Source organism: Schistocerca serialis, chromosome 1, assembly GCF_023864345.2.
Source record: "Schistocerca serialis cubense isolate TAMUIC-IGC-003099 chromosome 1, iqSchSeri2.2, whole genome shotgun sequence".
NCBI classification, from domain to species: domain Eukaryota; kingdom Metazoa; phylum Arthropoda; class Insecta; order Orthoptera; family Acrididae; genus Schistocerca; species Schistocerca serialis.
Window position 1 is genome coordinate 1,278,327,743 of NC_064638.1, and position 13,649 is coordinate 1,278,341,391.

Sequence of the window (13,649 nt, forward strand, 5' to 3'; positions counted from 1 at the left end):
TTATATGTTTTAACAAGTGAGTTTGTAAGTATCCCAATATGTGACAGAAACGGGCCAATCTTTTTATTGCATTGACTTGAAGGCTTCAATTCTTTATGATGCTAAGGACTGTAGACCTTAGCATGTGGCATAAATTTCAACTTGACCTGGGACTGTTCCTGAGAAAAATGATTTTTAACAGTCTTTCAGACATACAGACAGGAGGAGACAACAAATGATCCTACAAGGTTCTGTTTTTACGAATTGAGGTGCAGAACCCAAAAAGTATTTCATATAGCTTTTTCTCCTCTTAAGGGCTTATGTAATATTGCGTTCAAAAATTAGCTAGGACAGGGAAATGACAAAATGTAATTGGAAAAACTTGAGTTTCATTAATTTTAATGATCCTCAGTCAATAAACAGTAAAATTATGTACATGAATTAAAATTAAACTTCTAACAGTTACAGGTTTCATACTTCATCTGCTTTCATTAAATCCATCATTCACACAGTAGCTAGTTACTTGGCTATTACAACCAAGTATTGTCAAAAATTAAAAATTATCCATTTCAATTATCCTAAGTTGATACCAGTCAAAATATGTACAAGATTTAAAATTAAACTTCCACTATTCACAGACTTAAGAATTAGACCTGCTTTCCATACATCCATCATTCACATAGTAGGTAGTTACTTGGCTGTTACAACCAAGTATTGTCAAAAATTAAAGTATAATACATTTGCATTAAAATGGTCTGTTGCACTTATTGGGAAATTCATGGATGGAATAGGAGGAGTTGGCCACCAAAAATTCTTTTAAATTATGTTTAGATTGTGCCTTGTCTGAAACTAAACTCTTAATGGTTACTGGTAACTTATTGAAAATATGCGATGCTGAATACTGGACTCCTTTCTGGGCAAGAGTAAGTGATTTTAAATCTTTATGTATATTGTTCTTATTCCTAGTATTGATACTGTGTACTAAGCAGTTAGTTGTAAAAAGAGATGTATTAGTTACAACAAACTTCAGTAAGGAATAAATATACTGAGAAGCTGTGGTTAGTATGCCCAATTCTTTGAATTGGTTTCGACATGATGTTCTTGGATTTACACTACACATTACTCTTATTATACTCAACCCTTTACAAATGTGTACAGTCAAATAAAGTTAGACTATACTTCTAATAATCACATAATATGTAGACTGTGATGCAAAGGAACTTATTTTAGCTTCTTGCATTGTGATGCTGAATTTCACACTTCATCACAAATTCACTCTTCTTATTAACCAAAAACATCATAAGGGAGTGAACACAGTGGCATTTGTGTGCAAAAGTTCCAAGGCACTGGAAGAGGCTTTTACAAGGCATTTGGTCAACAATTTCTGCACTATATTCATATTACACACTTCTATAAAATCAATACTTCTTTGACTGTACTGTGTCACTGCAGATGATTATGCTGTTGAGCAGAATTGATTGAAAGTATACAAGCAGTTCCATGTGCAGATCATCTAAGTGAGAGAAAGAGATTTATAACTGCAAAGCAGGCAGAATTGAACTTCTTGTATCTATATGCTGGTGCCAGCTCTAATTATTATCCATCTGGATGCATAGAGTTTCATTTAATGTGTGCCCCCTTAATCTGTCTTGGACCTGTAAGTCATTTTTATTAATTTGAAAATCCTTATTGTGAGTGTTTGCAATATTGGGAATTTTTGTATGATTGAGAGTTAAGTTGTTCGCTGTGAACAAGTGTATCCTACTATTATCGTTGCTGTATTTATTGTGCATGCCCTTTTGCATTTCATCAGTATGCTTGCATCATCCACAATCTTAAGTTTTAGCCAGAATATAGGATTTGAAAACACAACTGATTTGTGTTAATATAGTGCTGACAACACTTACAAGTAATACTGGCAACAGTAGCAATTTACTCTTCATGTTTTCTTTCTCGTACCCCTATTAGGTCTCAAGGTGCGCCGGCTCCTGATGTTTGCATGGCCATGCCTAATGGGGAAGAACTGTGTCGACCAGGCTACACGCTACCATGGGCACCTTCTGTTATCACATATAATAGCCAAGTTTGCTATCCATAAAAGAATTAAGTTGCAAGGTTTGTTACAGCTATAGTAAGTTCCAGTTTGTAATTTAATGTTTGAAGTTTCTGTATGTTAGAGCTAGCTGCTGGTTTGTTCTGAATTGCAGCATGTTCTGATTTCACTTCTTCTTTTTTCCCCACCAGTATTTCACAGCCTACTGAAAGCACACGCAATTGAGGCACGGGCTATTGTTCGGCAGGCATTAGAAATCCTCACTCCTTTAATGCCGGTGCGAATGGAAGATGGCTACACAATGCTGACGCACTGGACTAAAAAAATTATCGTGGAAGAGGGGCATTCAATGCAACAGCTGTTTCATATATTACAGCTGGTTGTGAGGCACTACAAGGTTAGAAATTTAGCTTTTTTTTTGTGTTTTATGTCTCTTTTTGCTTGTAATCAAAATAAGTGTGGGTGTTGCTTCATTATGTACAGATTTAATCTATGGGCGGCTTATGAAGAAGAGACATGCAGCGGATTGTGTAGATAACTTTACCAAATTCTTGAGACATATGCAATGTAATTAAAATGAGGTATGTTCCAAAACCAAGGTCTGGGTGATCACTGTTTAACTGATGGTAGGCCTGAATAAAGTTTCACATATGCAGCAATTTCTTCTGACTCTTTAGGAAACTATTGTAGTGTTAATTTGATTCACTAGTCATTTGGCAGTCATTGAGAGCATATTGCAAGGGCTGAGACAATCGTAGATCCCATCAGTTATGAAGTGTGTGGTGTGACTAGATTTTTGCTGGCAAAAGTGCAATGGACCTGAAATAAAGAGGGACAAACAGATTTGAAAGTATTATCGAGAATTTCAAAATAGCAACATAAATGTTCACAATGAACAGTGGAGTGGCAGGTCCAGTATTAAGACTGACGACATGTTTGATCAAGTGTACCAATGGCTTTGAAGTAACCTGCAATTGATTATTAGTGGTCTGCCAATGAATTCAGAAATGTTGCTCGAACAACAATTTATTGGATTGTCACTGAACAGCTTGGATATCGCAAGTTGTGTTTGAGATGGGTTAAAAACATGCTTACTGATAAGCACAAAGAGCAAAGAATGCATAGTGCACAAAAGTTTTTGGAGTGCTATAGGCAGGATGGAGGTGATTTGTTTTCTCACATTGTTACAGGCGATGATATGTGTATATTGTACACTGATGCAGAATCAAAACGACAGTAAATGTAGTGGCGCCATTCAAGTTCATCCAAATCAAAAAAGTTTAAGTGATCTCCATTCTTATATTGAAAAAGATGGCTGCCTTTTTTTTTTTTTTTTTTTTTTTTTGGGATGAAAAGGCCATCCTGTTGATTGATTTCATTGACCACAGATCACCAGTTACAGCAGACACATACTGTGAAATGCCAACCAAATTGAGATGTGTGATCCACAATTGAAGCCACAGGAATCTGTCGTCTGGCATAATCCTCCTTCATGACAACGCATGTCCTCGCACTGCTGCCAAAACCAAGGAGAAGATTCAACATTTTCATTGGGAACTTTTCGATCAACCTCCGTACAGTCCTGACCGTGCACCAACCAACTATTTCCTCTTCTCACATTTGAGAAACTGGCTGGGTGAACAATGATTTCAAAATGACTATGAAATCAAGACTGGTATTACCAATTGGCTCAATTCTCAGGTGGCAGACTTCTAAGCAGAAGAGCTAAAAACACTGGTGCAGCATTTCAGAAAGTGTATAGAAGTGAATGGCGATTGTGTGGAAAAGTAAAGTAGATATGTAGTAAAATATTACTGTAAGTAAAAGTCTTTTATCCTGAGCTTATTTTTTTACAACCAAATGGACCTTAGTTTTGGAATACACCTTGTACACACTCAAAAACATGATGATGATTATGATGATGATTGATGTGTTTTGCCCATCAAGCAGTTCCATCACTGTTGCCATACTTTTCATAGCTGTGTAAGATACATTTGTCTCAATGTTGTCAGTTGATTAGGATCTACTTGTACATCTAGTCCTCTTTCCAGTCGCCGTGCCTTCCATGGCCGTCCTTTATTACACAGTCTCTTCTCATCTGGTGTCCTAGCGTCTTTCTACTCCTCTTCTCAGCTGTTTCTGGTATTTGTCTTTCCTCTTTCAGCTTTTGTAACATTTCGTCATTCCTGATATTTCATACCTTCCATTCTTCTCCAGATCTACAGCCCATAAGCTCAAAAGCATTTCTCCTTTCTCCGGTGCAGTCTCCGAATTCAACACCATACAGGGTGACACACCATACAGAACACTTCACCAATCTTTTGCGTAATTATTTATGTAATGGACTGCAGAAAGTTGTCTACCTTCTGTGAAACATTTCTTTGCAACAGTTGTCATCGTCTTTATTTCCTCATTGTGCATCATGTTTCTGGTAGTTTTGTATCTTAGGCACCTGATGTTATCAACTTGTTCCACAAACGTGTCACAGATCTTCACTTTTATTTTCCTTGATTGCCCTTTAAAAGTTATTGTCTTAATGTTCTTCACATTTGTCTTCAGTCCATATTCGTCATAGCTGGTGTTTTGTTCTTTTATCATGTTGTTAACTTCCTCTTGTTGTTACATTTCCTTTCGTTGGAAACAGTAATGGATGTTAAACAGCATAGGTGGAAGACAACAGCCTAGCCTAAATCCTCTGCCGATTTGTTATTCCTTCTGTCATCTCATCACCTGTTGTTTTACTCTTTGCGTTATGTATAAATTGCTTATTAGCCTCCTTTACTTCCAGTTACTTACAATCTTCTTCAGGACTCCATAAAAGTTTAATCCACTGAACATTCACTGGCTTTTCCAAGTCAAAAACAACCACTCAATGTTCGTGACCTTTTTCTGGTTCCTTTTTTTGTGCTTGTTTTTAATAATCCAATTGCATCTTTTCTGAAGCTGAAGTAATCTTTCCCCAATTTTATGCTGTTTTTTTCCCCCAGTTTTGGCACCATTACTGTTTCTATGAAGTTATCTGGCCACTCATCTTTCTAATAAATGTCTTTTTGTCACCATGTGCCGCATCATCCTTCTTTCAATGTGTTTATATTGCCTCATCTTTGGTTCAAGGAAGCGATTGCACGCATGGCAATCAGGAATAAATAAGTATCTGGTTGTACATTGTGTATTATGTGAGTAGATGTGTGTACCCACTGTTTGGAGGTATTAGTGTGATGGAGTGCAGAGAAATTTCACTGAAGTTCTAAGATGTTGCAGCATAACCACCATCTGAATTATGTTCGTGAGATGAATGTTGTTTTCCCTGCCTCTCCAGTAAACAATGATGTAAACTCGATGGACTCTGTATCCATCACCTCCTTTAAAAAGTGCACTTTTCACTGTGCAGCATTATAGATTGTGTAGAACTGGGACCTGGCAGTCATGTGGTGCCCACTGCTGACAAATCGTGGCAACAAAGTCGTGTGTGTGTGTCAGTTGCTTGTGGAATTAGTGCATTAAGATGTGGAATGGCTGAAAGGAGCTATTGCATTTGGACATGTCTATGTCCACATAGTAAGTAGTTTTGTGATTTGCTAGTGTGTCACTGCAGACTGCCCGATGTAGCTACAAGGAATGATGTAACACCCACAATCGTGTAACCCAGCATAAGAACAGTTATAGTAAAGAGATTGTAACTGACAAGGATCAGAGAAAAGTACTAATCCTTGTCAATGATAATTGGGTTCAAACACGAGTGGTATTGTCACTGGTAGTGAATGCAGGTCCATCTTGACCAGTTCTGGGCAAACATTACCAAGGCAAGTGCTTATGATGGACATTTTGAGACTGTACCATGCAAAATGCCATTCTTCCCAGTGGCACATGAAACTGCACATCTTCAGTTGTCAAGACAACGACAAAAAGTGGACCGTAGCTGACTGGAACAGGGTGTATATGACCCGGGACATCCGGGAAAAACCCGGGAATTTTTTCATCCGGGAGAAAACCGGGAAAAACCTGGGATATATTTAGAATTCCGGGAATTTTTCATTGTTTTAGTTTTCAGTTAAGTTTTTGTAATTTTGACTGGTAAGAACCGATACTCTAACAAAGGATATTACTGTATCCCACCTCTGCAGAATAATACTTCAACAATAAAACATAACGAAAATAACTTAAATTGCAAAGGAAATGCGCCATATATACGACGACGGCGACACACAGTGCTCATGCAAGTGTCTGCCGATTGAAAATGTGTCAAAGGCTTTAGGAAGACTATGCAATGCTTCATAACAAAAAATTGCTTCCAATGAGTGTGAAGTCGCAACTGTTTACATTTGATTTGTTTTAGCAGTTACGCACTGGCTCATGCACATGCGCAGATGAAGTCACGTTTGAGTAGTAGATTCTCCCACTTCTGGCAACAGGAATGTAGCTGTTGGCTGTGCAAGCAGTCACAGCAAGCAGCTAGATGCTACCGGTAAAAGGGGGTGCCAAATTCATATTCTCGAGAAAAAAACTTTTTCCCCAAAAGCACCTACATCCAGCACACATTTGCCTATCGATTATTCATATGATTTTGAAACGCTTCCCTGTTGGTTTTTGAACTTTTTTGAACACGTTTTAAGTTGATTTCTGAATGAATCATAAGTTGACTTTTGAATGCATGCATAGTGTATGTGATGTCTCCGTCAGGAGGATCCTCGTCGCATCTAGAAATAAACTTTCCGTAGACAAAGGGAGACGGGGCTATACGAGCTGAGGGACTAAAGCAGAATGGATGAATAGCAATTGCTGTCTGATTATGAAGTTGATATGGGTTGCGAATGATCAGAGTTGTTGTTATTACTAGCGAAATCCATAGATTCAGACTGCCAGGATGGAAATAAACGACTGACAGGAATAACAGGTGAGAGAGATCACGTATTGTCTTCTCAGTGTCTCCAAGAAAACGAAATTTTGACAAAAATTTTTTGGCCAGATGGCTACACAAGTAAGGACCAGTAGTACAGTCCCCGGCTAGCAGCTGCGTAAGTTCTATTCTGGAAGTAACGCAGAAAATGTGTTGTACCAACATGTAACAACACCTAACTGGAAAATAATCACGGAATAACTAAACCTGTGATTCTGGCAGGGTTAGTGAAGTTAATCGGTGAACAAATTTTGATAGTGGCAGCAATAGCTACAGAATTGGTGATGACAAGATTGTTTGTTAGAACGAGGAAGGAGAGGAAACGGGGACATCACACAAGTCATGGAAGAATAATCTCATGCTTGAGAAACTGGTGCATATGAATGAAATGTGAAAGTATTTCCTAACATAAAGCGTTTTGCTTGCAGTAGGCCTAATAGGCATTTGATATTGGTACATATTGGTTTATATTCAGTCGTGTTATAAAAATGGCCATTCGTGCCGAAACAGTCTCGTTTATTTGGTGTGTTACAAAATTGCTGCCATATTAGAAAGGCCTATTTTGTTTTATCTAGCAGACGGTGACAAAATAGACGTAATCAGATCGAGAAACCACACCAATCTTGGGTATTATTTGTGTTAACAGCTTTTTCAGTATTAGATAACGACATTCGATTTTTCATGTAGCAAAACGTTTGACGAACTTTGATGAGGTAATAGATTCTTTCACAGAAAGGAAAGCACGCCATGTAAAGCTGTAGCAATATTAGAGAGAAAAAAAATGTTAGGAGCTAAGGTTTGAAGAAATGTGTAATTTCTTGCTTATCCCTTGTCAGTTTTGGTTTTATATATCCTATATTTAATTTTATGTCACACAAAACAGCAAGTTATTAACTAATAGGCAATAAAGAGTTCAGAAAATCTGAAGAGTTCTCGTTCTCTCAGTTTCAAATAATCCCATCCGCTATTAATTGTGAGATTTTTTAAAAGAGGGGCAGGCTGTCAAACCGGCCGACTGGGAGCAGGAGAGAGACCACAGGAAATTTCAATTTCCATTCTCCTGAATATAGTTTGGACGTGCAGTAGAAAAATGCTTTATGAAGAGCCATGGCACTGCAATTTGGCATACTTAAGACCAAATAATGTGCCTTACATTTCCTCGAATACATGTGTTTTATGTTTCAGACTTTTCAGAAAGATGTGTGCTACAAGACGAACATGTTTTGAAAATTAGTTTTTTTTTTAATTGACACAGTTTGTAAACATCGTAGATCCGGGGCTGATGTGCAGAGCAGTCAAATGAAAACAAAACGGATATCTGTGGCCGGGAGCTATCAAGTGAATTAAAACACATTCACATAATCACGGAAGGCTCAAATATGTCATAATTTTCAGATTTTATTTTATTTCCACCTTTCTGACAGTCAAGCATTAATCGCCTTGCGGAACAATGAAGCTATTTTTGTCTGTTTGCTAAAGAAATTTGACTTTTGTTAACCTTTTCTGCAGAGGCAGTCAATGTATTTGAAACGAAATGTTTAATTCCACAGTACTGGCTAGTTTCAACTGTTCGCTGCATTTCAAGTGCATGTTTTCATTTTCTAACATGTATGGCATTATGCCATAATAAAGAACCAAACGTGATAAAACACAGTACTGGTGCTCCAAGAAAATTTACATCCTGAAAACCACATTGAAAAGCTTAACATCAGGTTGAGGTCTACTTCATTGGGAATCTGGACATACGAATGTGGCCTTTATTTATGCATTTTAAATGTGCACATTTTAATACAGTTCACGAAATTCCGATGCTCTTGCAGTATCCTCTGATGTCTTCTTTCTTTTGAGACATAATTTATGATCTTTCAATGTTTTACACGTACGTACATACGGGCTTCCTACATCATGATAGCTACCCAAGTGCGGTGTCGCCTGTTATCTGCGCTCTCTGGCAACTGCTGAAACGAACCTATTTCTAACAGGTTGCGGGAAAATATTGTGAATGGTGGTTTGAAAAGCTTTACTTTCAAAGTAAACATCCTTTTACGTAAGTTGAGCTATGTGCAAGAACGTACCATGAATTTATTAAATCACAGAGCATTTGACTCTCATTTAAAAATCAACTCTTTGATGATGAGCCAGTTAGAAGAATTTTGAACCCTGAAGATCAGACATTTATGTCATTATTAAAAATTTTACTGGCTTATTTGTGTGATAGATCTCAAAGTGTAACATGCACAAAAAAGATCAACAATATATGCGAAAGCTTAGCTTCTCTTGCAGCTTGAGATCAATATTGTATGTAAAAGCTTTGCTTATCTTGTAGCAACACTATGTATATTAATTTAAACTACTGTATTATCTTTCCCTGTTTGTGTGTTCTTGCTACTTAACAGTGATGTTGCTGTTAGCTGACTACATCACATGTCCTATGCTCTGAATATCCGCTGTCATCGGCTGGGAGATCACATGACATGAGCTACGAATGGCTTACAAAAGTGCATCGAAATCTCAATTTCAATGATTCGGAAAGTAACAAGTGGTGTTTGGTGGAATTGCAATGTATGCTTTCGTAATACGAAAATACGCAGCGTTCATGTAGCTGCACATCAAAGATATTTCCAAACCGTGTCTTTTTACCTGAGTTTCGTTTTCTAAAGTGCTGGGAAATTGTACGCCCATGTATAAAACCATAACCATTCAAAGGATTGATAAGGGAAAATATACTGGCACTCGGGAGAAAGTGTATTTTTAACCAGGAAATCTGGGACTTTTTTTTCCTTGTCCGTGTATACACCCTGTGGAAGTGTGCAGTGTGGTCCAAGAAGTCACACATATGGACGGACGGACACACACACACACACACACACACACACACACACACACACACACACACACACACACACACATTCTGAAATCTTGGATTAGTATTTTCTATTTTAAGTATTTCTTTTTTCTGTGTGAGGAATAGTTCTTGTGTTAGTAAGTACTGGCTCACCATTCATCTCCTTGTAATGTGTTTTCTTAATCAAATTGTTGCCTTTTATGGAATGGTATAACTTTTGTTTCATAAACTAACATATGTATTAACACACAGTTTACGAAAATCTCAGTACGTTTCACATTCACTTTGCAGGTCTATTACCCAGTTCGCCATCACCTGGTGCAGCACATGGTGAATGCCATGCAGCGCCTTGGCTTCAGTCCTAATTCATCCATAGAGCACAGGAGACTCGCAGTAGAATTGGCTGATGTTATCATCAAGTGGGACCTCCAGCGTATCAAAGATGAAGCTGAATCCACATCTATGACTGTATGTTTCTGCGTTACTTAGCGAAATACCTGCAATTGAGTTAAATCGTCATTAAAATAGTATTAAATTCTGTTTGTAGGAACAGTCTGTTACTCTCGGTACTCCAGTAAAACGAACACCTGTCGACGACCCTGGTATGAACCTGGAAAATCCTCGGAAAAGGCATGCCACAATGCCCGGTCCGTGCATGATGCCTGCCTTGGTCACCAAAGTGGAGCCAGACTCCACTACACCAATCGATACGGTCCATGCCGATGCTGTGCTCAACTTCTTGTTGCGGCTAGCGTGTCAGGTAATTGTCTCAAAGCAGTGTGTTAGGGTGTCCTGTGGTTTCAGTAATGCTTTCTACACCTACAGGTGTACTTACATACTCCGCAAACAGTGCGAAGAGGGGTGGCAGCCTTTTCAATAGTTGCAGGGATAACAGTCTGGATGACTGACTGATCTGGCTGTGGAACAACCAAAATGGTCTTACTCTACTAGTACTAGAAGTGCTGTGGCAGGAGGAACAGGATTCTGGTCAGGTGAATACAGGGTTATAAATACAAAATCAAATAGGAGTAATGCAGGAGTATGTTTTATAATGAATAAGAAAATAAGAGTGTGAGTAAGCTGCTACGGACATTATAGTGAATGCATTATTGTAGTCAAGATGAACACGAACTCAGGACCCATCACAATAGTACAAGTTTATAAGCCAACTAGGGCTGCAGATGATGAAGAATTGAAGGTATGTATGATGAGGTAAAAGAAATTATTCAGATAGTTAAGGGAAATGAAAATTTAATTGTGATGGGGGACTAGAATTAGGTAGCAGGAAACTGAAGAGAAGGAAAAATTGTAGGTGAAAGTAATGAAAGAGCAAACCACCTGGTAGAATTTTGTGCAGAGCATAATTTAATCATTGCTAACACTTAGTTTAAGAATAGTGGAAGTAGGTTGTGTACATGGAAGAGACCTGGAGACACTGGAAGGTACCAGAGTGATTATGTGATGGTGAGATAAATTTCAGATCCAGATTTTAAGTTGTAAGGCATTGCCAGGGCCAGATGTGGACTCTGACCACTGTTTATTTGTGCACTGTTGATTAAAACTAAAGAAAATGCAAAAAAGATAGGAAATTACGGAGATGAGTCCTGGATTAGTTGAAAGATCCAGAGGTCATTGTGAGTTTCAGAGGGAGTATTAGGCAATGATTGAGTAGAACAGGGGAAGGGAACATGGTTGAGGAAGAATCGATAGCTTTGAGAGATGAAATAGTGAAGGCAGCATAGGATGAAAGAGGTAAAGAGGAAAATATAAAAATGACGCAGGTTTAAGGGAATACAAACGTCTAAAAAATGAGATTGACAGTAAGTGGAAAATGGCTAAACAGGAATAGCTAGTGGATTTGAATCTAGCATGCTTGCATGAGCTGACCTTTAACTTTCGTGTGCATGTGTGAATTCTTTCCCACCTGTCCATAGCATCAGTTGCTGGCAAGCAGCAGTTGAATGAGATGGTGTTTAGTGCCCGCATTGGTTTTTCGTTGCAAGGGAAGTGATGGAATGACTGTAGCAGTGCTACTGCATCAAATTTTATCAGAAACTGGGTGACAGCCACGTGGAAGCCATTCGAGAGATTGAGACGGCTTTTGGTTATGATCCTCTCGACAACAAACGGGTTAAGGAGTGGAACAACCAGTTTAAAGACGGCTGCACGTTAGTGGAGTTTGAGCCACGCTCTGGTCAGCCATCAACTTGCCAAAATGATCAGATCATTGCCAAAGTGAACTCTATGGTAATGCAGGACCATCTTGTGATTATCAAATAAATTGCAGAATAATGGGTGGGCATCAGCACTTTTTTGGCACATTCCATTGCGACCGAAGATTTGGCCACGAAAAAAGTGTCGGCGAAATTTGTGCTGAAGCTGCTGATGGCAGAGCGGAAGCAACTTTTGTGTTGAAGTCTCTCAGGACATTCTGGACTCCACAAACAGTGATCCTGACTTCATGAACAGGAAAACATCTGTTGATGAATCATGGTTGTATGGGTATGATCCGAAAACCTAATCCCATTTGTCACAAGGGAAGCATTCCTTGTAACCAAGACCAAAGAAGGCCCACCAAAATGCGCAGCAACATCAAAGTGATACTAACTGCTTTCCTTAACCCCTGCAGTGTGGTACACCATCAGTATGCAACACAGGGTCACCCAATCACCAAAGAGTACCACAGTGGTGTCCTCCGTCACCTACTACGTGATGCTGTGTTGCACAAGAGACTGGACTTGCGGTTAACAGAAAATTGGCGCCTCCATCACAACAATGCCCCTTGGTGAAAAACCAGATTCCTGTGCTTCAAAAGACTTCTTACTCTCCTAATATGGAGCCCTGCATTTCCTGATTTTTCCCATAAATTCAAAAACTCATTGAAAGAAATATGATTTCAGACAAGAGAGGACTTTATGGCAGCAGTGCCGGCCAAGCTAAAGTCCATTCCAAAAGAGGCTTTTTTGGAATGTTTCCAACAATAGTGGCACCTTTGGAGAGGTGTGGAGTTCTAAGGGAAATACTTTCAAGATGATTAGGTGGCCAAGGCTCCACATAAACCAATTTGTTTTTCCCGGCCGAAGGTCAGACACTTTTCTAACAGACATCTTATTTCTCCAGGGAAATTAAAGGAGGCCTTTGGAGAAAAGAGCAGTAACTGTATGAATATCAAGAGCCCAGATGGAAAACCAGTCCCAAGCAAAGAAGGGAAAGGTAAAATGTGAGAGTATATATAGAGGGTCTGTACAAATGAGATGTACTTGAAGACAATATTATAGAAATATAGGAAGACAGATGAAGATGAGATTGGAGATACAATACTGTAAAAAGAATTTGACAGGGCTCTGGAAGACCTAAGTTGATACAATGCACTGGGTATAAACTATATTTCATCAGAACTACTGATGGCTTTGGGGGAGCCAGCCATGACAAAACTCTTCCATTTAGTGTGCATGATGTAGAAGACCGGCAAAATACCCTCAACCTTCAAGATGAATATAGCAACTCCAATTAAAAAGAAAGCAGGTGCTGGCAGGTGTGGATATTATCAAACTTATGAGTTTAATATGTCATATTTGCAACATGCTAACACAAATTCTTTACAGAAGAATGGAAAAACTGGTAGCAGCTGACCTCTGGAAAGGTCAGTTTGGATTGTTGAGAAGTGTAGGAACATGTGAGGTAATACTGACCCTGCGACTTATCTCAGAAGATAGATAAGGGAAATCTTTTGACAATGTTGACTGGCATACTCTTTGAAATTCTGAAAGTAGCATAGGGTAAAAGACAGGGAATGAAAGGCTATTTACAACTTGTACAGAGCCCCCAGAGGGCTCCCCACGCTTTGGTGAGTTTGTGCTTGGCTACCACGGGTT

At 38.8% G+C, this 13,649-nt stretch overlaps 1 protein-coding gene across 1 annotated transcript in view; it reads left to right on the forward strand.

The window, feature by feature from the left end:
• The window catches only part of LOC126419578 (transformation/transcription domain-associated protein), a 435,226-nt gene that overhangs the window by 226,596 nt on the left and 194,981 nt on the right, over positions 1 to 13,649 (forward strand). Inside the window, exons 34-37 of the mRNA XM_050086768.1 lie at positions 1,948 to 2,094; positions 2,224 to 2,429; positions 10,066 to 10,242; positions 10,322 to 10,534. Coding sequence (XP_049942725.1) covers positions 1,948 to 2,094; positions 2,224 to 2,429; positions 10,066 to 10,242; positions 10,322 to 10,534 — 743 coding nt within the window. The remainder of the gene's footprint in view (positions 1 to 1,947; positions 2,095 to 2,223; positions 2,430 to 10,065; positions 10,243 to 10,321; positions 10,535 to 13,649) is intronic.